General features: G+C 47.3%; 1 protein-coding gene and 1 long non-coding RNA gene across 4 annotated transcripts in view; one reads left to right on the forward strand and one right to left on the reverse strand.

The window, feature by feature from the left end:
* Window positions 1–429: 429 nt before the first annotated feature.
* On the reverse strand, window positions 430–15242 carry LOC146059867 (uncharacterized). Of its 2 annotated transcripts, none has more exons than XR_014470325.1 (3): window positions 14390–15242; window positions 9071–9378; window positions 430–753 (listed from the first exon to the last, which is right to left on the reverse strand). It is a non-coding gene; the product is annotated as an uncharacterized LOC146059867 (long non-coding RNA). The 2 variants fall into 2 exon arrangements; XR_014470324.1 differs by lacking the exon at window positions 430–753 and adding an exon at window positions 3574–4200.
* Window positions 14440–24233, forward strand: part of RPS6KA3 (ribosomal protein S6 kinase A3) — a 123135-nt gene continuing 113341 nt past the window's right edge. Inside the window, exon 1 of one of the 2 annotated variants that reach the window (XM_083172472.1) lies at window positions 14440–14771. In XM_083172472.1, the coding sequence (XP_083028598.1) occupies window positions 14709–14771 (63 nt within the window). In that variant the 5' untranslated portion in view covers window positions 14440–14708. The remainder of the gene's footprint in view (window positions 14772–24233) is intronic. The other variant, XM_083172473.1, reaches the window with a different exon arrangement.

Consider the following 24233-nt stretch of genomic DNA (forward strand, 5'->3'; position numbering starts at 1 on the left):
GACTTTTTCTACAAAACCAATTTACCTATGGCATGCTATGCAAAGGTACGTAAGTTCAAGTTAGCATGAGTATCAGTAGCTGGGGTTCACTCCCCTGGGGGAGTAGCTGGGGTGACAGTATGCTCGCCACCTATTCTATTATGCCTCTATGGGGGTCGTGGACCCCCAAGAGGGAAAATAGCGGGTGGCCGTCGGGCACCTGTCTGTCGGCGTTTTGACAGTCGGGATCCCGACTATCGGGACCGCGTCCGGCACCTGTCTGGAGGAGTTTACCTTATAATGCAGTAAGATACATACAGTATACATTATAAACAGGGAATCAGTTCTACACATAAATCTGATTGAAATAAGCTCAACATTTACAGTGTTTCAATAAGATTCTCTTCTAAGGAAGTTTGGAAAATGTTCCGTATTTACATTTCACTCATTAATAGCTCTATTTCTATTACTTACATTTCTATTATTTACAAAGCACGTTTTAATGTTCTTCCCTGATTTAGGGTTTATTATCTATATGCTTTTCTTGAGATTAAAATAAAACAATAATTTATTTTGTTCATGATGAGGTCTGCCATCAGTTATGCTGGGCAAAGATGCAGCTGTTGTGCATTTTGCGCCCACCAGCTGTTGCTAGGTAGCAATCCTATACCCAAGAACAAATAAAGTTTCCACGTCACAGATTTCTGCAAACTCCTCTTTTCATCTCCTATGTTGATAGATGTAGTTTTTCGCCCAGATTCTGTGCAGTGTTGTCTGTAGATAAAAACAAAGAGCAATTTCTAAAAATATTTTGGTTTGTAAGGGGGCATATGGGTAAATTATGGGTGGGCAGCCACCTGCCCGTATATCGTGCCCAACCAGGGGCGGATCCAGACAAAAAAGACAAGGGGGGGGCACAATGTCAGGGGAAAAGAGGAAGAAATTTCTTGTGCCAGAAAAGTGGCAAGGAAAAAGCAGTATGTGGCGCCAGAGAATGGGTGACAGGGGAAGGCAGTGGGTGACGTAGAGAAGAGGCAGCAGGTAATGCAAGGTAGAGGGTGCTATGGAGAGGCAAAGGGTGACACGTACTGTAGATGAAGTGGGGGACAGAAAGGCACAGGGTGACAGGACTCAGAGGGTGTTAGGCAGTGGTTGATACAGGGCCGGCCCAAGTCTAATTTTTGGTAAGCAAATATAGATTTTAGCACCCCCCCACTGTGGACATTGTGGGTGGAGAATCAACTGATACATAAAAAAGGGACAGCTACATAATAGTACTAGTTCACATTACATTGCACTGCGCCATTTAGAGCCCCTTAGACACACTGTGCCAGCTAGAGCCCCTAAGCCACATCGCACCAGGTAGAGCCCCTAAGCCACATCGCACCAGGTAGAGCCCCTAAGACACATCACACCAGGAAGAGCCCCTAAGACACACCATGCCAGCTAGAGCCCCTGAGTCACACCACGCTAGCTAAAGCCCCTAAGACACATCGCACCAGGTAGAGCCCCTAAGACACACCACGTCAGCTAGAACCCCTTAGACATAGTGTGCCAGCTAGAGCCCCTAAGCCACATCGCACCAGGTAGAGCCCCTAAGACACATCACACCAGGAAGAGCCCCTAAGACACACCGTGCCAGCTAGAGCCCCTAAGCCACATCGCACCAGGTAGAGCCCCTAAGCCACATCGCACCAGGTAGAGCCCCTAAGACACATCACACCAGGAAGAGCCCCTAAGACACACCGTGCCAGCTAGAGCCCCTGAGTCACACCACACTAGCTAGAGCCCCTAAGACACACCGCGCCAGTTAGAGCCCCTAAGCCACATCGCACCAGGTAGAGCCCCTAAGACACACCGTGCCAGCTAGAGCCCCTGAGTCACACCACGCTAGCTAGAGCCCCTAAGACACATCGCACCAGGTAGAGCCCCTAAGACACACCACGTCAGCTAGAGCCCCTTAGACATAGTGTGCCAGCTAGAGCCCCTAAGCCACATCGCACCAGGTAGAGCCCCTAAGACACATCACACCAGGAAGAGCCCCTAAGACACACGTTCCAGCTAGAGCCCCTAAGCCACATCGCACCAGGTAGAGCCCCTAAGCCACATCGCACCAGGTAGAGCCCCTAAGACACATCACACCAGGAAGAGCCCCTAAGACACACCGTGCCAGCTAGAGCCCCTAAGCCACATCGCACCAGGTAGAGCCCCTAAGACACATCGCACCAGGTAGAGCCCCTAAGACACATCACACCAGGAAGAGCCCCTAAGCCACATAGCACCAGGTAGAGCCCCTAAGACACATCGCACCAGGTAGAGCCCCTAAGACACACCACGCCAGCTAGAGCCCCTTAGACATAGTGTGCCAGCTAGAGCCCCTAAGACACACCACGCCAGCTAGAGCCCGTTAATCACACCATGCCAGCTAGAGCCCCTAAGACACACCGCACCAAGTAGAGCCCCTTAGACACATTGCACCATTACACATTGTGCCACACACCATATTGCCCATTACACATTGTGCCATACACTGTAATACATATTACACATTGTGCAAAACACCATGATGCCCATTACACATTGTGCCATACACTGTAATGCTTATTACACATTGTGCCACACACCGTGATGCCCATTACATATTATAACACACATGGTGGTGCAAATTACATATTATGGGCAGGATGCTCTAACCTCCGCCGCTCTACATTGCCCCTCTCCACTGGTACCGTATTGTTAAAAATCGCATGTGCTCTAACATATGTGATTAGTAACGCAAAGGACAACTCTTATGATAAGAACTGTCCTTTATGATGTGGTTCTGGCGCAAGAATTCTGCGTCTGAGACCCGGGAGTCCCTCTGCACATGCGCAGAGTGGCAGTGCGCTCGCAGGTCATGCTGGGAGGGATCCTCGATGGATGCCTCACTAAGCGCAGCAGAGAGAAGCCCATAGGCTTCTATAGGGAATCGCCAGCAAAAGATGGCGATTCCGTCCTCAGTGCTGCCCCGACGGAGGGGCATTAGAGCATATGAAAATGCAGTAAAAAAAGATAACTGGATTTTGACCGCATTTTTGTTTAAGAGCATTCCGCCCATTGCCAATGGAATATGAGGATTAATCCTGCAGTTTAGTGTTTGGCGGGGCACAGGCTGCAGGAAACAAGGTGCATAGAGGATGGTCCACGCGCAGCCGGAGCAGTCCTATTCAGAGTCTGTCATTGTCGTAATAATAGGAAGGTACAAATATTCTCAACTTTAGACACAATCCTGCGCATACAATAGAGCAGCTGATCGGAGGTCTGGCCCCCTGGAACCGACTTCCCCAAGTCGGTTGATAGACAAAATGTGGGGCTAATATTCAAAGATATACTCGGGGGTCAATCCTCAACAATAAGCACTTGAATATCTACCGCACATCCCTAAGGATAGCAAGCGTCTCCTCTTCTTCGCAACAGATAAGCACAAAAAGGGTAACCAGATTTCAGGATTCCTTCCAAACTTCAGTGGACACAGGGTTCTCCTCCCATAAATTATAGCAGAAATCCAAAAAAGAGGAGAGGTATATAGTGAAACACCACTTTTATTCCATAAAAACACCACATAAAATATGACAATTACGTCCCCTGAGAGAGAAGAGGAGTGGATTTTACCAGAAGAGATGGAGAACCGGATAAAGGCTCTCATACAAGTATAGGTAGAACTTCAGATGACACAACCCGGGTAGGATCCACACAGTAAGCACAATGAGAGTTCCACTTCTTTCCCTCCCTCAGTCCAAACACAGCACCTCCAACGCGTTTCAGACACCTACGTGTCCTTTTTCAAGGAGAATAGCTGTGATTACCCATTGTTCCTTAATATAGGGAAACCTGTCATCTAGTGTCCAATTGTCGGGTCCCGTTATCGCGGGCTTCCGGAATCGGCTTTTGGCTTCCAGCTTCTAGATGCACGCAGCCCCACTTCAATGAGATTGCCGTGACGTCCGTTCCCCACTGCCGGGTGGGGCGAGCGCACGTTAAGTCTTCCTCCCGTGTTGCCATATAATCTCACCGATCCAGGTTTGATGTTATGACTTCCGGTGGTGGCTGGATAAATCTATTTCCTGCTTTGGCATCATGTTACAGGTTGCGGGCGCCATCTTTATTAAGGGCATATTCCAGTTTCACACATTGAATCATTCAGTGATTTTCTGGCAACTTTTCATAAGTTCATCATACAATCTACAATATATAACGTAGTAAATTAGTAAAATACAATAAAAAACAATAAAAACAATTGGCTTAACATTAAATAAGATCATAAATATATCCTTGCAAGAGACTAATAAAATTGTAATAAGATCAGTAAAAAACACATAGAAAACCAGCAGAATGGGAGAGGGGGAAATAAATTCATAAAAACCGCTTTATCTCAAAATCTGCGTTGATGCCTCTTGGTTTCAATGTATCAAAGTTATAAATCATTCGCATCTCCTCTTTCGCTAAACAGGTATTAAGATTTTTATTTCTAAAACCAGTTTGTGTAATTTTAATACCAAAAAAAACGTAAAATATGGGATGTGGACAAATTATGTACAATTTTAAAATGATGAGAGAGGGAATGGGATTCAAGACCTTTTTTAATGTTATTAAGGTGTTCACTCAAACAGGTCTTAAAAGGTTGTGATGTTCGACCGATATAAAATTTATTGCATGAACACTCAATACCATAGATGATATTTTTCGTATTGCATGTTATAAAATCTTCTACCACCAATTTAATACCGTTTATATTAATTTCTGTAAGTTTACTGGTACCATTGCTTTTCACCTCTCTGCAGAGAACCACAAGTCCCAGCATGCGGGGCATTAATGGGCCCGCTGGGACTTGTAGTCCACCTGTAAAGAGAATGTTAAAATAAAGCACACACACAGAAAAGTAAAACTTTATTACATCCACACACCTCACTTTTACACCGCTATACATACCGATCCAGGATCCAGCGCTGGTCTCCCTTCTGCTGCAGAGCCGGTCAGCCCGCACTATCAGCGGGGACAACCGGCTGTTTTCGATGCAGCTAACAGCTTCTGTCGCGCTGTCCCAGCGCAACAGAGGCTGAGAGCGTCTTCGGGTTGTCCCAGCTGATAGTGCGGGCTGACCGGCTCTGCAGCAGAAGGGAGACCAGCGCTGGATCCTGGATCGGTATGTATAGCGGTGTAAAAGTGAGGCGTGTGGATGTTTGTATGTAATAAAGTTTAACTTTTCTGTGTGTGTGCTTTATTTTAACATTATTTTTACAGGTGGACTACAAGTCCCAGCGGGCCCATTAATGCCCCGCATGCTGGGACTTGTGGTTCTCCAAGTCCCAGCATGCGGGGGAGGTCTGCTGGCACTTGTATTTCTCCTGTATTAAGCAATGTTAGGAATGTGAATTTAACCGTATCAGGCCGGCGTCCAATGGCCAGGGACGCCGGTGACAGCCCCGGGCTTCAGCCCTGGACGGGTGAAGCCTGGGGGGGGGACCCCTTTATTGGGGGGGTCCTCACTCCTCCAGGTACCCCGTCCAAGGCTGACCAGCCACGGTGCTCATGGTACGGCCGGGGGACCTTGTGTAAAAAGTGTCCCCCGGCTGTGGCATGACACTGCGGGCTGTTGGAGCCCGGTGCTGGTTTCAAAATACGGGGGACCCCCAGATTTTTTGTCCCCCGTATTTTTGGAACCAGGACCGGTCCAAGAGTCCGGGGCTGGTTTCAGAAATACGGGGGACCCCTATGCTTTTTGTCCCCCGTATTTTTGGAACCAGGTCCAGCTCAATGAGCCTGGGGCTGGTTATGTACAGGAAGGGGGACCTCAAGCCAATTTTTTTTTAATTTTTTTTTTAATCACAAAATCGCACATTTTAACAAAATCGCACCTTTTCATGACTAAAAAATCGCACTTTTCATCCCGAAAATCGCCCTACATCGCACTTTCTCGCACTTTTCATGCCGGAATACACACCTCATTAAATATGCGATTTCTGGGAAAAAATGCGATTTTAAAAAACGGCGATACAGGGCGATTTGAGCAAAAATCGCATTTTCCGAAAAACAGTCAACACAATAAATCTCGCCCATGATGTCAAAGCAGGAAATAGATTTATCCAGCCACCACCGGAAGTCATAACATCAAACCCGGATCGGTGAGATTATATGGCAACACGGGAGGAAGACTTAACGTGCGCTCGCCCCACCCGGAAGTGGGGAACGGACGTCATGCCAATCTCCTGCAGTGCATAGGGCCACTGTGTATATGTATGCATGATGCCCCGGGCCCTGCCTCCAAGTCCACCCTCTTCTTCAGTAAAATCCAGTAACATCCAGTAATTGCTGCTCCATCTCGGCAGTGCACAGTCTGTACTGCTGCTGCGCCAAGTTTCTTTGCCTAGTTATAGGCTTCTTTCAAGGTATACCCATCTCTAGCCCATGGGGAAATAAAATGTGCAGACTGTCACTATATCATCTTTAAATACTGACACTAACAGTTGCCTGGACGTCACATTATCTATGGCTATACCACACACAGCCTGGCAGCCATTGATGATGATGATGATGATGATGATGAACATGTATGACTGTGTGTGTGGTACAAATTTTGTACCACACACACCCATACATGGTAATCATCATCACTTTACTGCAAAATAATCATGTAATAGATGTAAATTGGGGTAAGTGTCCGTCCTATTAAGTTGTACAGCTAGTGTGTCAAATGTACTTTGCTAATGCTTCGGAATAACTAAACATCCCAGCATGCTGTAGCACAGTTAAAAAGCTGAAACTGTGTCAAGGCATGCTGGCATGTGTTCTTTAACCACTGATGTTCATGTCTAATACACAGTAGATAGAGACACAAGTAATCTGACATACACTTGCCACCTATACTATTCTAATGTTTTGTTTTTACCTTCACAGAGATCAAAGTTTGTATCTGGGGTGGAGATCTATCTTATTGGAGATGCGGCATACCCTTTGAGCCAATGGCTTATGGAGGGCTTCACGCAACATACTCCACTATCTCCTGACCAAGTCCACTACACCCACACTCTGAGCTCGGCTCGGATGGTGCTGGAAAACGCCTTTGGTAGATTCAAGGGGCGATGGCGGTGTCTACTGAAGAGGAATGACATTGCCACTACCCTTTTTCCGGATGTGGTGGCAGCTTGCTGCATTCTGCACAATGTGTGTGAGCTACAGAAAGAGAACTTTTTACCCGAGTGGAATGTGGTGGACTATGACCTGGCTGATACCCCTGTAGAATCAGCAGGCTACGAGGGTGACACAAGTTGTTACAGTGCTGAGGTTATCGTTAACACCCTAACTGTTAACTTACATACAATGACACAGTAGAAGATCACATGGGTTGTATGTTTGAAATAATTTGTTTTATTTTGTTCAAAATATGTTTAAATATAAAAAAATCTTTTTTGGACATAAATAGCACATACCCTTTCAAAATATAAAGTATAAACATATATGCATTGAACTATTGCAATACGCTAGAGCAGGGGTGGCCAACTGGTCAGAGGTAAAGAGCCGAAAAATATCGGCAGTCAAGCCAAAGAGCCAACATCATGCGCGCCGAAGGCGCACACACCAAAAAGGGGCGTGGACGGGGGAGTGACCAGGAGCGTGGTCATATAACACAAGGGGGAGTGGCTACATGACAAAACTTTATGCCAGTGCCAGATATGCCCCCCACAGTGCTAGGTATGCCCCCAGTGCCACACATATACGCCCCACAGTGCCAGATATGCCCCACAGTGCCAGATATGCCCCCAGAGTGCCAGATATCATATGCCCGCACAGTGCCAAATATCATATGCTGGAGGGCCCAGCTTCCTAACTAAAGGGCCCACCTATTCTCTGAGGGGCCAGGAGGGCCCAACAAACAAATGAGCCACGGGCCACGAAAGCCCGACTAATGCGCCCACAGGCCGGAAGGGCCTGAATGTGCCCACGGGCCTAGTGTCCGACACCCGGTGGTCTAGGGTGGATGGGGGGTAGGTGGCCAAAGGCCCCTACCTGGTGTTGGGAGAGGCCGCGGGGGGGAGCTTCGTCAGCTCTATTGCATCCCACAGACAGCTGATCTTTGCGCCAGGGGAAGCTGTGTCCCGTGGGGGACACAGCTCTGTCTCTCCCTGTCCCTGCTCCGGTGCTGGGAGCAGGGGAGCTGTCCCAGCACCGGGGCACGTCCCTACACAGGACACAAGAGCCGCACATTACAAGAGGGCGAGCCGCATGCGGCTCGCGAGCCACGGGTTGGCCACCGCTGCGCTAGAGTATAGGGTACACACAAGTGTGATAAATGTCCAGTAGCCCCACCTTTTCAGCCGGCAGTAAACTGTTTTTATAACAAAGAATTTACTGAGCCATTAGTGCAGCAACCCCCCAAAAACAAACAAACAAAGAAATATGTATGTGGCTATGTAATAAAGAACAAGGCATAATGTGCACACATTTTAGATTATGTTCCCTCACATATCTACCGTATACTGCAGTGATTGCCACACATATGAAAAAGAAAGGTTTGGGACCTGTATTGCAGCTTCAACAGCAATAAAATGAAAGAAAGAGCACTTTTTAATGCCCACATAACATTAAAAAAAATTAACATACTGTGGAGATAAAATTAGAACACCGCACTTGACGGCCCTTGTAAGTGCCACTTGCATAGGATACTATCAAAAAATAAAAATATTCAAGCAGCCAAAAAACATGAAGAACGTTTCAACACTATGGCAACATTACTACAACTGCCTGTAGGCATTGCTGATTACAGTGCTAACTGGACTGTTAGGATTAGTGCCTTCAGAAAAACTAGACCCTGAATCATCTGCATAATTCTGCACATTGCCATATTGCCTAGTATATCCTGTGCCATTGAGACTATTATGTATTGTCTCCTGTGGACTGGTATTGGCATGAGGCCTGCTTGGCACTGTGGCATGTGCATAATTACTGCCTGTGTCTTCAGTATAACTTCGCCCTGGGGCCTGCGGAGTAGTTTGGTTTGGATTTGAAGGCATAAATGTACGGCCTCTATTATGATGTGGTGGATTACAATAATCACCTCAGCGTGCGGAGGACTATACATCTTGTAAGGATGCGGATTCTGTAATGTAGACACCATATTGGTAAGGAAGGTCATCTGTGACTCTCTGTTTTCACGCATTATTCGTTCGTGGAGACCCACGAGCTGTGTGAGAAACTAATCTTGTAACGGTCTCTCATTGTCAAAGAAGCGCTGCAGCCGGGCATCCTCTTGAGTTTGGAATTCAACATCGGGTTCTCGCAGATGATCAACCAGGATTCTTGACATTGTGCATGTAGCAAACTCCATCGTCGATGTTTTCTTCTTTCTTGCAGGTACATCAAATACTACAAAGAAAGGAAGATAATCAGTCATTACAATCAAATAGCAGCCATGTCAGTATATATATATAAGCTTGAGGCCTTCTCGTGGCCATCCACCAATTGATTGGTCCTCTGCATTTTTTAGACACACAATTTACTGACCAGCCTTTATACCATCTAGAGGCTCCCAAAGTATGTGAGTGGGTTTACCCTATGTTTTATATAGGCTCCACTAGCAGGGGGTGCAATGCCATAGCCAGGGGACACACTTGACGGGGTCCCGTGGCAAAAGCATTACCCACCCAAAATAGTCAGCACAGGCCAGGGGTCCTTGGGGAGGTAGGGACCCACAAATAAAGGGGACCCCCTCTCCAAGGCACACCAGGCATGTGCTGTAGGCTATCCCCTGCACCCCTGGGCAGTGGGTGCGGGGTTGTTAGCTGTTTTACTAAATATTGGCTTTTACAGTAGAACTACAGGTCCCTGCAAGCCTGACGCACATGCTGGTACTTGGGAGAACCACAGGTACCAGCAAGTGGGGCATTAAAGGCCCTCCATTACCTACAGCCTCCCGTAAAACAAATATTAAAATAGATACACAAACAATACTTTTAAAAACTGTTACGATGCAATGTCGGGGTCTCAGTCTATGCAGGAGTTGGTGTCCCAGATGGTGTACTGGTGCTGGCTCCACTGTCCTCCACCTCACCCTCTATTGGATCGGTTAATGGGTCCTCCATGGCAGCAATAGGATCAGGAATTCTGTTGTTTGTGCTGTCATCCAAATCCATTATAGGTGGGCAGGATGGGCTGCATTCTGGAGTTATGCTCCGTGATGAAGCTGCACTGGACGATGATATGGCAACATGGTTCAACAGGGCAGAATTGCCAAAGACTTTGTTACATTGGTCCAAGTAAACCCATTCCATCCTCGCAGCACCACTTTTTCTCCTGTTGTTGTCACAAACTTTGTAGTAGAACTTGCGGAGAGCTTTTAGTTTGTTGACTACCTGTTGCTGGGTACGCACAATGCCCATTGAGGTGAGGATGTTGGCAATATTGGTATAGACTACAGTGACCTTCACTATGCCAGTGATTTGTTTCCTGATCTCTTCCTCCCCTCTGACCGCCGGCAGCTCATGGACCTCCTCGTCTTTCCAATGCGCCATGACTGTCTGCTTTTGTGCTGCAGCACAGCACATGTCTGACGCCTCTGCCATGCCTGCTCAGCCAATCAGGAAACCAGAAATACCCAGCCATGCTGCACAGCCAATAAGTGCTTTTTATCAATTGCCGGGATAAAAATACCGTGACGGAGCCTTCCACACAGCCAGGAACACGGGTGAGACACGGGAAAAACCCAGGTAAATACCTGGGTTGAAGTCCAGGGAATTTAGACCCGTATTGACCCTTTCAGACAGAAAAAAAAACCTGGGTCGACATGGCAAGAGCCGGGAAATTAACGGGTCTTTTTTTCTGTCTGAAAGGTAAATTTGGGACACCCGTAGCACATAAAAAAAATGGTCGGAGCCACAACAGAAGGGGCAGGGCCCTGGCAGAGGGGACGGACTGAGTACCATAACCCCATTATTTCATCATTTTAAGGGTGTGCCCAGCGCTCCCTGAGCAGTTGCACAGCCCCCGACTCCCTCCCGCACAGAAGAGATCTCCATCTCACATTTCATTGCTCCCAGCCTCCTTTCTAGGATGGGCACTATTAGTCTTTGCATTCCTGGGAATGCCACAAAGTGAGGTTGGGCAGGTAGCACAAATCACAGAGCTAGATTACAACTCACTGCAGCTCCCACGGTACTATGTGGTAGTATCCAAGTTGTAATAGCAGCCAATGGTGGTTATTACCTATGGGCTGCAGCCCCCGCAGTAGAATCCGCAACCCTGCTCAACATCAGTGAAGCTAGAGCAGTCTCATGGACTGTGACTTCCTATCAGAAGTCCTACCAGATACCTGTAGTAAAGACATTGGCCCTTATTCTGATCTGTGCGGCCGGAGCCGCATACGTTGCTCCGGCCGCACAAACCAATCCCCGCCTACAATACGGATCGCCACGGCCGTCCGTACGCGGACGGCTGGCGATCCGCATGAAAATGGTGGGGCGTACGCCTCCACCATGGTGGGAGCTGCCCCCTGCATTCGATGGTCGGCGACCATCGAAGGCAGGGCCGCACGCTCCACCAGCTCCCGCAAGCTTAGACCACTCGTACAATCGTCCGTGTGAAAGCTTGTATGGGGGCGGAGAGCTGACATCCGGCGATGTCAGCTTTCCGCCCCCATCACTGGCGTCATAGCCTCATTACCATGCATACGCCCCGCGTTTGCATGGGAACGCCCATGAAACGCTGGGCGTATGCATAGGGTAATGAGGCTATTAAGCCCCTCACGCCCCTATACGCCCCCTTTGCGGCGTATACATTTTTTGTGCGGCGATTTCCCCTGCACATGCGCAGAGTGACCTCTGCGCATGTGCAGAGTGAAAACATCGGCGGTACGGCCGCACGCGGGCCGTACCGCCGAGATCAGAATAAGGGCCATTAGGAGGTATCTCCTGCCTCCAGGACTGTCAGTCCAGGCAGGGCCGGTGCTAGGGTATTCGGCGCCTCCCTGCAAACTCTAAATTTGCGCCCTCTCTTCCATACTACACATAATGCCCAAAAATAATGCAGGTCACGCATAATGCCCACAGTATTGCCGCCTACACATAATACCCAGAGTACTGCAGATTACATCTAATGCCCACAGTAATGCGGCTTAAACATAATGCCAACAATACTACCACTTACACGTAATGCCCAGAGTAAAGCAGGTTACACATATTGAATGATTTCTCCCCCCACCCCTTATAATCCATAATTATTTTCTGACCTCGGCTGAGTCCATCCTTCTCCTCCTACATCTCATCCCCCAGTGTCAGACACAGTAGTGCAGTGCATAGGCTCATAACCACCATAGAGGGGAGAAAGTGCCAAGCAGGCACAAACCCATCCAAGTGCTGGCCATGCACTGACAGGGGACAGAGTCTGCGGGTCTCCAGGCTCCCCACCAGCAGTAGATCACCACCCGGCTCCTGCAGCACGCACACTTCTGGGTACAACGCAATGGCGTGCCCAGGCTTACCCCATAATCCACTCCATGTGTACTGCCCCCTCTGGCTGAGCTCATACTATGTCTCCCGCTCCCCAGCTTATGATTCTTCTACGGTGGCACTGCCTGATACCCACAGCACACACACTTTTTTGTCCGACGCTCCGGGGGTTCCACAGGCCTCCCGCTCTGCAGCCCTGCGCTGTTTGTGTAGGGAGGGCGGGGGAGGTGCTGTGGGCTGTTCACTCTGCTGGGACAGGGTTCGGCAGGATTCCTGCTTTTTCGCTGTGTGGGGAGGAGGGTTCTGCCGACCGGCAACTCTGCAGGACAGGCACCTACTGTATGTGGGGTTGGGCGGACGCATGTTGTGCGGGGAGGGGGGTGCAGTGTGACACCCGCTGTGTGGGGAGGAGGGCTCCAACGACCAGCTGCTCTGCAGGTACCCGCTGTGTGTGTGGAGATGGGGGCATGATGACCGTGTCACGCACCTTGGTTATACTGTGACACAGACTGTGTCTGTGTCCTGGCTTCTTCCATAGTGTGTCCCGCACCACAAGGGAACCTGCTTCCGTTCCGACTATTTGACCACCTGACAGCTCGGCTCTTCCCCCTACATGCATGTGTGCGTGCCGTGAAGTCGGGCAGCGTCACACAGCAGTGGGGGCTAGTTAAGTGGCAGGCTACAGACGGCAGAGTGCCGCGGCCGGGGCCTAAATTGAATTAAATGCCCCCACTCCCTTGTCTAGCACCCGTGTCTACCCTGCTGCTGGCGCCGCCGCTGCCTGTCATATATTTTGACAGGCGCAGGTTGTGGCAGCCGGCAGCTACTGTACAGTCTCGGAGGGAAGGAAGCGCCTTCAAGGGCCGGCGCCTACCTGCTTTGCAGGCTGTGCTGAGCGGGTAGCGCCGGCCCTGAGTCCAGGCTGCAATTAGCAGAGAGCTGGCTTGCTGTAGCAAGCCACTCACTGCCTAACTGTGCAGCCCTAGCTTTTGTGCATGCACAGTACCATCGCTGCAACTGCACATGCGCTGGCCCCTGTCAGTTGCAATGTACAGGTGCAAGAACTCTGGCTGGTGACAAGGAGCAGAGCACCCTTTCTAAACCCAGGCAAGAGCCATCGCTGATAGCAGCTGTGCTATATACTAGAAGCCAGTCTGTCATGGTGTTATTAGTGATGAGCTATAACCAGTGCTATTTTTCAGCAGGAACCAGCAGGAACTCAGTTCCTGAACCTCTAATTAAATATGACATCATCAGGAACTGAAAATCTACTTTTGATAAGATAAGTTTTATTTTAAAGTCACCTCTGAGTGCCTTTGTTTCTAAATACAATATATACATCTATCTCTCCCTCCCTCTCTCTATTATATATGTTTTTTTTATTTTTTATTTAATTGCTCCACCCCCAGACCTGGAGTTCCTGAACCTATTTTTCCAGAAAAATAGTACTGGCTATAACCATACAGTACGTATATTAAAACTAGTGAAAAATAGGATTTTTTGGTGTTAAAATGAAAAACTGAGATGAGTAATTAGCCTGTTACTAAAATAACCTCATTAAAAAATACACTCATTAAAAAGTTGGTTCAGGGTCTCAGGAATTAGGGACATGCAGCTTTAGTTTCATAGTAGATCTGTCCCTGCCCTCTCCTACTCTGCCATGGAAAGTTGTTCTGCTATTGTATTACAGGCAAAGCCGTAACATCACATAGCAAATGAACAAAGTAATAAGTACAGCCAGTGATTACAACCAACCCCGAATATAAGCAACAGCAAAACATCCTTATGCTCAGTACACTATTCATAACTTCACCGAACCTCCACTATTCTCCTGCTGCCTATTCTTCGTACAAATTTTTCTATGCCTCTACCATGATGGCTGACTTTCCGTGCAACGTCATGCACCCTCTAAACAAGGTCCGCCCCCTACTTACTCTTGCTGTCACCTGCTGTCTCAGCCTGATGGCAACGCCCACATGATGGCGTCACGATGACGTCAGACACCCTGGCTGCGAGCGGCAGGTACTGCCCGGGACGCCATGTTGTGAGAGGAAGTGGGAATCAGAGTGTGTCAGTGAGAGCCGGGGGAGAGGAGCTGCGCTGGAGCGCTACAGACTCGCCCGCTACCGGACAGCCGACAGCGGTTCCAGCAGCAGAGCGGGCGGCCTGCTGAGGGAGTCCAGTCCCTTCGCTGCTCCTTTAGGAACTGTGCGGGAAGCCCCGGGGCGAAGTGCTGCTCGCTTGGCGGGGAAGATGCCGTTGGCGCAGCTGGCAGACCCGTGGCAGAAGCTGCCGGTGCAGAAAGTGGAGAGCGAGGTGAGCGGGGGAGGAGGTGGGGGCTGCTGGCCGCTGCTCAGAGGAGAACTACCGGGAAATAGTGGCGGCGAGATGGGGAAAGTGCTCCCATGTATTTCCCGGTCTTCTCAGACAGTCAGGAGAGCAACTTAGCGTACAGCCCAGAGCGAGCGGGGAGAGCGCTGGGACACATATAGAGACTGGGATCTGTAGTGCACAGCAGCGGTACCCGCATCCAGGTGTGCTGTATACCGCACCTCCAGGTGTGCCGTAGCCTGTGCCGTATACCTCCCCTCCAGGTGTGCCATAGTCTGTGCCGTGTACCTCTCCTCCAGGTGTGCCATAGTCTGTGCCGTGTACCTCCCCTCCAGGTGTGCCATAGTCTGTGCTGTGTACCTCACCTCCAGGTGGGTGTAAGCCTGTGCCGTGTTCTTCACCTCCAGGTGTGCCGTGTTCTTCACCTCCAGGTGTGCCGTGTTCTTCACCTCCAGGTGTGCCGTGTTCTTCACCTCCAGGTGTGCTATAGTCTGTACCATGTACCCCACCTCCAGGTGTGCCTTGTTACTCGCCTCCAGTGTGCTATAGCCTGTGCTGTGTACCCCACCTTCAGGTGTGCCTTGTTACTCGCCTCCAGTGTGCTATAGCCTGTGCTGTGTACCCCACCTCCAGGTGTGGCGTAGTCTGCTGTTTATAACTCTCTAAAGAGCACATCCAGGTGTACTGTGGTTTGTAGAGCGCCCCTCCAGGTGTGCGTCCGCCTGCCCTGGAGAGCGCCCCTCCTGGTGTGCGTCCGCCTGCCCTGTAGAGCGCCCCTCCAGGTGTGCGTCCGCCTGCCCTGTAGAGCGCCCCTCCTGGTGTGCGTCCGCCTGCCCTGTAGAGCGCCCCTCCAGGTGTGCGTCCGCCTGCCCTGTAGAGCGCCCCTCCAGGTGTGCGTCCGCCTGCCCTGTAGAGCGCCCCTCCAGGTGTGCGTCCGCCTGCCCTGGAGAGCGCCCCTCCAGGTGTGCGTCCGCCTGCCCTGGAGAGCGCCCCTCCTGGTGTGCGTCCGCCTGCCCTGTAGAGCGCCCCTCCAGGTGTGCGTCCGCCTGCCCTGTAGAGCGCCCCTCCAGGTGTGCGTCCGCCTGCCCTGTAGAGCGCCCCTCCAGGTGTGCGTCCGCCTGCCCTGGAGAGAGCCCCTCCAGGTGTGCGTCCGCCTGCCCTGGAGAGAGCCCCTCCAGGTGTGCGTCCGCCTGCCCTGGAGAGCGCCCCTCCTGGTGTGCGCCCGCCTGCCCTGGAGAGCGCCCCTCCATGTGTGCGCCCGCCTGCCCTGGAGAGCGCCCCTCCAGGTGTGCAGTGTAACTTACCATAGTGTTACCTATTAGAAGTTGCTGAGTGTAGGTTATGACTTTATCTGAATAAATCAGAAAACTTTAGGAGTGTACATGGTAACACATCATGGGGCACATGCAGGGCTTTGTGTATGCGTCAGACCTGTGTGCTAGAGGGCAGTGTATAAAAACAGAGCAAAGGTGACAGTGCAGAAGAGACTGGAGATTTGGGGAGAACTTGTCTAACAGAATACTGAAATCACTACAAAGCTCTAATTTTCCTTTTCTGAGTACTCATAAAAACGAGTATTGAAAAAAACAACTTGTAAAAGCATAGTCCCCATAGCCTTGTACTTTGTCCCCACTTTTAATACTACATTAGACGTGTGCTCTCAAAGATTCCCTACAGCATAGTGTACTTAACGAGCGCTCCCATTGTAATGAATTATGTTGTACCACTCATGTAAGCTACAGGCAATGTTGCTATTGATGTGAAGTGAACACTTGTCACAGAATGTATGTACAGGTCCCTTGCAAATGTCATTATCTAACACCTATTTATAAAGCTTTCAAAGTGTGCAATCTTAATGGCTGTGTGTATCAGACTTTAAAGAAATAGTGATACCGTATATAAAACTACTAATCCTGCCAATATTGCCACAGAATGTACCGCACCAGTACACTGAATCGTGGGAAGGCTTCTGTATTAACCCCTGCTTTCCTCTCTAAACCTTTAAATCACCTTGTTAGTTACCAGCATGTCTGCATAAACTGACACAATGTATAGATCAGCATCTCTGAATGTGGCAGGGCATTTAGAATATGAAATAATCGTTTAGAATACTGAATGCTGTTTAGATAAACATTTTCTATTGCACTGTGAAATGTTTTGTCTGTGATGTAAAAACGTGTATATAAGTTATGCACTTATTTTGAAGCTATAGGTGATTCTTTATATACAGTATGTTTATTTGACATAGGTGAATATATTAAATAGGGCATTTAAATAATTGAAACACTTGAATTATGATAATGTGCTTTCATCATACACAATGTCATTGGTTTGTTGTGCTTTATTTAGCTTTTTAGACCTGTGCTTTTCTATTATCAGTGTAGATACTGTATGTAGTCCTCACCCGTGGATTTTTCTTTTTTAATCATATTGTAGTTTTGTTAAATGTGTCTCTGCTTTCATGTTCACGTTCAAACCTAACAACCAAAGATTATTTAAAGTGCCCCAAGCACTAACTATAAACAATCTATCAATGAACGAATCTGACATATCAGAACTGCCCTTTTTGTTTTCTGATTGCTTTGTGCAGTAGTTTATCTGGAACAATTGTGTAGATATGACAGATGTTGCATGTGAGAGCCTGTCCTTAGACAGCTTTTGTACAGTAAACATGCCGTGATTGATTTATTTTTCTGTGCCCCCAGTTTAGATGTCCTTTTTACCCTTTAAACCTGTCTGAGTAATTGGGCATTAGAAGGCTGTGGAGGGGAGCCAGGAAGCAAATTCCCTGCTGCTGTCATTTCACTCCCAGCTCCTCTGTAACTTGACTACCATTATAGCACTCATCTTCCCTAAAACAAGGCAGTCTGGCAGAGAGAGACAGTGGATTATTTATGAGGTTTGAGACCTCTCTAGGCTCATGTGTTTCACTCATGTTCTGGAGAAAAGAGGCAGAAGTAGATGTGGTAGCAGTGAGGTATTTGGCCTCCTTTGTTCTCATCCGTTCCACTAGACAGGATATGGAATCTACTTCCATCTTGTCAGTTTTGCAGATAGCACATGATGAATGTTATACTGCATATCCAGTATTACATGTCATGCATATGTACAATGTTTGCACATAGTTTTCTGTCAGGAGGGTGTGGTTGCAGGGTAATTCAGTGACATTGCAGTACTCTCAGCTTCTCCCCTGCCGCTCTGATCTTGCTACATCATGCAAGAACAGCCAGTGTGCCAAGGATGGTCACAATATTTTGGTTGTACTGTACTTGCTGGTGCAGTGTTAATGACATCTCTTATTGGGAGGTAGTTATGAATTTCTGATAATTACAATGCAGCATAGGAACCGTACAGTGACTGATTCGCTGCCATTGTCAGTGTGTAAAGTGGATTCCATTAACATTCTAAAGCACTTTAGGTGATAATGATTAACATCTAGGTAACTGATGACTCATTTCATAAATCCACTGACAAAAAGAAAACCAGTATGTATTTTATTGGTTTCATAATCAACATTTAACTATTCTGATACCAACATTTTATGGAAGTATTAATAGTACTTGATATTGTGTTTTGAAAGTAGATTATTTTGTTTATATTTGCATTAAATATTAAAGGAAAACACAACAAAATATAAAGAAGCAGATTTAAAAAAAGTTTGACTGATACACATGGTGAGATATTGGCTAATGGCCAGTTTTGACTAAGCAATTTTGACTTGATGTACAAGAGATGTGGCTAAATGAACTGGAGATTTTGACTAAGAGATTTTGTCCAAGTAATAATAGTCTATGATCTAGTCAAAATTGCCTTTCTTGTGCAGTGTATAGGTACATACACACTTAGTGTTTTTGCCCAACGTGTATGCTGACAGATCATGGGGAAAGTCACTGGGCTGTAAAACACACAGTGTATACACACTGAGTGTTTTTCGCCCCTTTTAGCATTTTCCCCAGGGGTGGACGGCTTTTCATAGCAGAACGCTATGGAAAGCCGCTCAACTCATCGCTCATCTGCTGTAATACCAGCATATGCTGCCCACAGTGGAAACACTGAGATTTTAGCTACCTTCTAAGTGATTGTGCAGGCAAGTCAATTGTGGCTAGATCACAGACTATCATTCGTTAGACCAGGGCTGGGCAACACCGGCCCTCCAGATGTTAATGAACTACACATCCCAGGATGCTTTGCGTTAGTTTTGCTATGTGGCCATGCTGAAACTGATGCAAGGCATGCTGGGATGTGTAGTTCATCAACATCTGGAGGGCCGGTGTTGCCCAGCCCTGAGTTAGACAAACAGGCTTAGTCAAAATCTCCAGTGCATCTAGCCAAAATCGATTGTGCATCTACTCAAAATTGCTAAAGCAGTGTACACACGGTGAGATATTGGTCAAAATCACTGAGCCGAAATAGGCCATTAGCTAATATCTCACCATGTGTACACTGCTTTAGCAATCTTGACTAGATTGCTAAAGCCGTCAAAAATGCCTGCACAGTCTTTGTATGTTAGGAGATACTGTCTATTCATGCTAGGAGATACCGACTTATGGGGCATACACACGGGGCGATTAAAGCCCCATTTCTAAGCAGGTATGGATCATTAGGTCTACAGCAGTTAGGTTAACAAGCATTGGGTTGAAACCATTAGGTCGACACACGCATTAGGTCGACACACACATTAGGTCGACATGGGCAAAGTTGACAGTCAAAAGGTTGACATGGGGTTTATCACTGTTTTCTTTGCCTGGATGTCGACATAGTCGACATGGACACTGAAACATAGTGCCGCGTCCTCTGGCATGGCTTGCTGTGCTCACCATGCTTCGGGCACGGTGCCTCGCTGCACTCGGCACATTATTTAATTCCCCCACCCCCTAGTGGATGGTAGGGCATGAAATGCCGCCTGTCGGCATATGTTGGCTCAGAAAACAGTGAAAAATCAATATAGTTTAGTGGTCATAGATTGCTAAAGTGCATCCTGCCTTCCCCTAGCTGCAGCCAACTACACTGTGGCCGGCAGCTTAGTGGAAATTGCCTTGCCTGCTCAGTATATTTGGCCAGGCAATTGTGGGGGCTGCGCATCCCTATCACCTGCTGTACACACACGGGGCGATTCTGGATAACCTAGATGATTTTGACTTCACAATCGCCTGGCTGGATCGCTTCATGTATGCACCCCATAAGCAGGAGAAACACTGGGAAATTTTTGACTATCTGGTCTTAATCAAACCTGCCAAAATCGCACAGTGATTCTTTACTCAGAAATCACTTGGTCAAAATTGGCCATTAGCCAATACAGTATCTCACAGTGTGTATACAGCTTTAGTTAGTGTCAAAAACAAGTGTGGCATTTGATGGAAACTTTAAAAGTCAGGGTCCAGAAGTCTTATTTCTTGACGCAATACACATTTGTATGGAGTGGTCTTAAGCAAGCTGTTGTCATATTATTTAATAGAGGACTTTTTCCATTTTTTTTTTATTGTGACCTGATATTGGTGCTACACACTTTAGTTTAGTTTATTTTTGAAATGTCAGTTGAGAAATTGATCAATGGAATAGATTGCTTTTACCCTCACCCAATTTTAACACTTAGACATATAGTTATATTATTGAGAAAGCACATTCACTGCACGATTTCTGATCTTGCCCGGCAGATCGAATAGTCGGTCATGTTTGTGTGCAAGATTTGTCCTAAGTTATTGCTAAAGTGATGAATTTATTTAGCTAATTACCAAATTGGCCCTATAATTGTATAGTGTACTTATCCTCGATGCACACTATAATATTATGTCCAATCTTTCTGTCGAACAAAATTCCGGTAATGTATGGGAGCAGATGAGTCAACAATGTGCTCCTCAAAGCCAAAAAATGGGCAAAAATAGTTATTTTGATAAATTGGTGAAATCAAATGGATTTAACCAATTTGTCTGAATATCCATTTTGACTATTTTCCAGCAATGTTCAATTGTCATTTGCTCCCATGTCCCAGCAGGACAGCAGCTGTATGTGGGGGAGGCAGCAGCAGAGACTGTGCTGCAGTGTATACCTGTTTCATCCCAGTCCCTCTTCTTCAGCACTCCTTCCCCATCCCTAATATTTACCTGCCTCTCTGGTGCCCCTTTTCACAGTAGGGCTTGACATCTACCATTGGTGTTAAATAAACCTAAACCGCCAATGGCAGATTGTTTTACCATCGATGGTGGAGAATTGATAACAGCCTAGTGATTTTTTCTTCTCCATACCTAGCACCAGGACACTTGAGCCTTGTTCCTTCCCTGACTTGACCCACAAAGACCAGCCCCCCACGTCTAATTGGCCCGTTGAGTAATAAAGTAAGGGAGACCTGGTAAAAACATTGATTGTTCATCATCAATGTGTTTATGGCATTAATGGTTAACCACCAATGGGTAACTTTAACTCCTGGGCACACTGGCCTCATACCTGGCAGCCTGTAATTCTATACATGTATCTTGAATTCTCCACCGACCTTATTCCATCTTTTTATTGTATAATTTTGTTGTTCACCCCAAATTGAATAAAAGTATTAAAAAAAATGTTATTTCTAGTCACCTGAAATTTTTAGAATTTTTTTTGGTACTTGTGTAGTTTCACGGCGCCAGCTTCGCTCGCCCACGCTGAGGGCTCGGTGGCTCGCTACGCTCGCCACGCTATTTTAAATCAACTCCATGCCAACATGGATAGTGGGGGTATGAGCTATTTTATTTTAAATAGTTTGCCGAGCGTAGAAACCGGAAGTAGCTGGCGCCGTGAAACTACACCAGTACCATTTTTTTTGTTTAATTCCTTTGTAATAAAATTAAATAGTAAGCAATTTATCTTTTTCACTTTAATGTGTACATCAGCCATTTGACACCTTTTTATTACTTTTTGTGCACCCCCTCACTCGGAGTACCGTGATTAGGCATTTTAAGCTTGGGCTCACATTGCTTGGGTGTGCATATACATGTGAAGTCTGCGAGTTTCATGAAAAAAACTTTTTTTTGCTGTCTCCCCTCTAATTGAAGTGAGCCGTTTGTGTTTACAGTGTGCTGATTGTAGCCTACATCTGCAGAGTACCTCCCATGTGTAGTCCAGCCTAAAATCTGTGTGTTGTGATAAAATATCTGTGCATGGCCAAGGTATCTGATGCTTTTTGCATACTCTTGATCTGCTACTGTTTGCCTAGCGTTAATCTATCTTGGGTTCAATTCCCACCATAGCCCTAACTGTGCAGAGTTTGTATATTCTCCCCGTACTTGCGTGGGTTTCCTCCGGGTACTCCGATTTTCCTCCCACAATCCAAAAATATACTGGTAGATTAATTGTCTCTCAACAAAACTAACCCTAGAATGTCAGATTGTAAGCTCCACTGGGGTAGGCACTGATGTGAATATTTTCTCTAAAGTGCTGCGGAATATGTGTGCGCTATATAAACTGGTAACAAATATCTTGTGCTGCTTCTTCAATCCTAAAACATGTCCTTTTTGTTAGTCTACATTTTATTATGGCCAAATTAATTTTACAATCTATATGGTTGCAAGACTCATAGTTAGGGAAATTTTCTAAACTATTCCACATATTTACCACATTCTGTATTTGGCTGTGGAATTTGGCACCTTTCTGTGGCAAAATGTTTCTTATAGTGTTTGTTCTTCCAAGAATTTGTCTTCATATATTCAGTCGCATGAACTTCTGCTGTGTGAAGAAATAAGGAATTTGGTACTCACCGGTAATTCCCTTTCTCCGAGGTAGCAGGGGACACTGCAGTCATCACGTGTGGGATAGTATGGTGTACTGGAGGAGTCGGCACTTTAAGAAAATTTAAGTGTGGCTGGCTCCTCCCCCCTCTATCCCCACCCAGACCTCAGTCTTAAAAAACCGTGTCCGAGAGGAAGATGATAGGGCAAGCACCCGACAGGAGGAGGACACATCCATTCATAACGAATATGGAGATTAGAATCCAACACACAACAACTGTTTTAACAGACATATGTATCAACAGACACATTCAGAAACATAAAGAACAGAAGAAGTAAAAGAACTTCTAATAAAACATTCAAAGCGCAAGTTTCATTAACTGTATGACAACCCCCCTGAAGCAGGGGATAATTGTATGATCTTTATGGCAGGAAAACTAGAGCTGGGAGGGTGTGCAGTGTCCCCTGCTACCTCGGAGAAAGGGAATTACCGGTGAGTACCAAATTCCTTATTTCTCCCTCGGATAGCAGGGGACACTGCAGTCATCACGTGTGGGAATAATACCCAAGCACTACTCCCGGGTGGGAGAGCACTGGGATTCCTGCAACACTGCCCTTCCAAACGAAGCCTCAGAGGAGGCAAAGGTGTCAAACTTGTAAAACCTTGCGAATGTATTTGTACCTGCCCAGGTAGCCGCCCTACAAACCTGAGCCAAGGAGACTCCCCTAGCTAGGGCCCAGGACGCACTGACTGACCTTGTGGAGTGCGCAGAAATGCCAGACGGAACCTGTCTGTGAGCCTGCACATAAGCTTCCTTAATGGTTAGGCACAGCCAACGGGCCAGCGTCTGTTTGGAAGCTGGCCACCCTCTTTTTTCCGCTCCATACAGGACGAAAAGATTATCTGATTTTCTCAGAGCAGCTGTACGTTTGAGATAAATCCGAAGAGCACGGACTACGTCTAGCAATTTTGATTCTCCTGAAAGAACTGGAATCACTATAGGTTCGTTCACGTGAAAGGACGACACCACTTTCGGCAAAAAATCCTTGCATGTCCTCAATTCAGCTCTATCTTTGTGAAAGATCAGGAAAGGTTCCCGACACGATAGCGCCCCCAACTCTGACACCCGACGTGCAGAGGCTAAAGCTAACAACATGACCGTCTTCCATGTTAGATATTTTTGGTCAACCGAGATAAGGGGTTCAAAAAGGTCTGACTTGAGGAAACTCAAAACCAGCGGTAGTTCCCAGGGTTCCGTTGGAGAAACAAAAGGGGGTTGTATCCTAAGCACCCCTTTTAGAAAGGTTTGCACCTCGGGAATGAGGGCTAATCTGCGGTGGAAAAAGATGGAAAGTGCAGAAATTTGCACCTTTAAGGAGCCCAGCCGCAGGCCAGAGTTCAAACCTACTTGTAGGAACTGTAGCAGTCTGGATAGACTAAAGACCGCTCTGGGAAAGTTCTTGGACTCACACCATCTGACATAGGATTTCCATATCCTATGGTAGTGGGCCGATGTAACCCCTTTTCTGGCTTTAAGCATGGTCGGTATTACAGATGATGGAATTCCCCTTCGTTTTAGCAGGTCGGCCTCAACAGCCAGGCCGTCAAATGTAGATGCTTTAAGCCTTGGTAAGCGAATGGTCCCTATTGAAGCAGATCTGGTCGCATTGGGAGACGCCAAGGGTCGTCTATCAGCAGTAGTTTTAGGTCGGAGTACCACGACCTTCTCAGCCAGTCTGGTGCCACCAA

This window comes from Crinia signifera, chromosome 2 (genome assembly GCF_055691185.1).
Source record: "Crinia signifera chromosome 2, ASM5569118v1, whole genome shotgun sequence".
Classification (NCBI taxonomy): domain Eukaryota; kingdom Metazoa; phylum Chordata; class Amphibia; order Anura; family Myobatrachidae; genus Crinia; species Crinia signifera.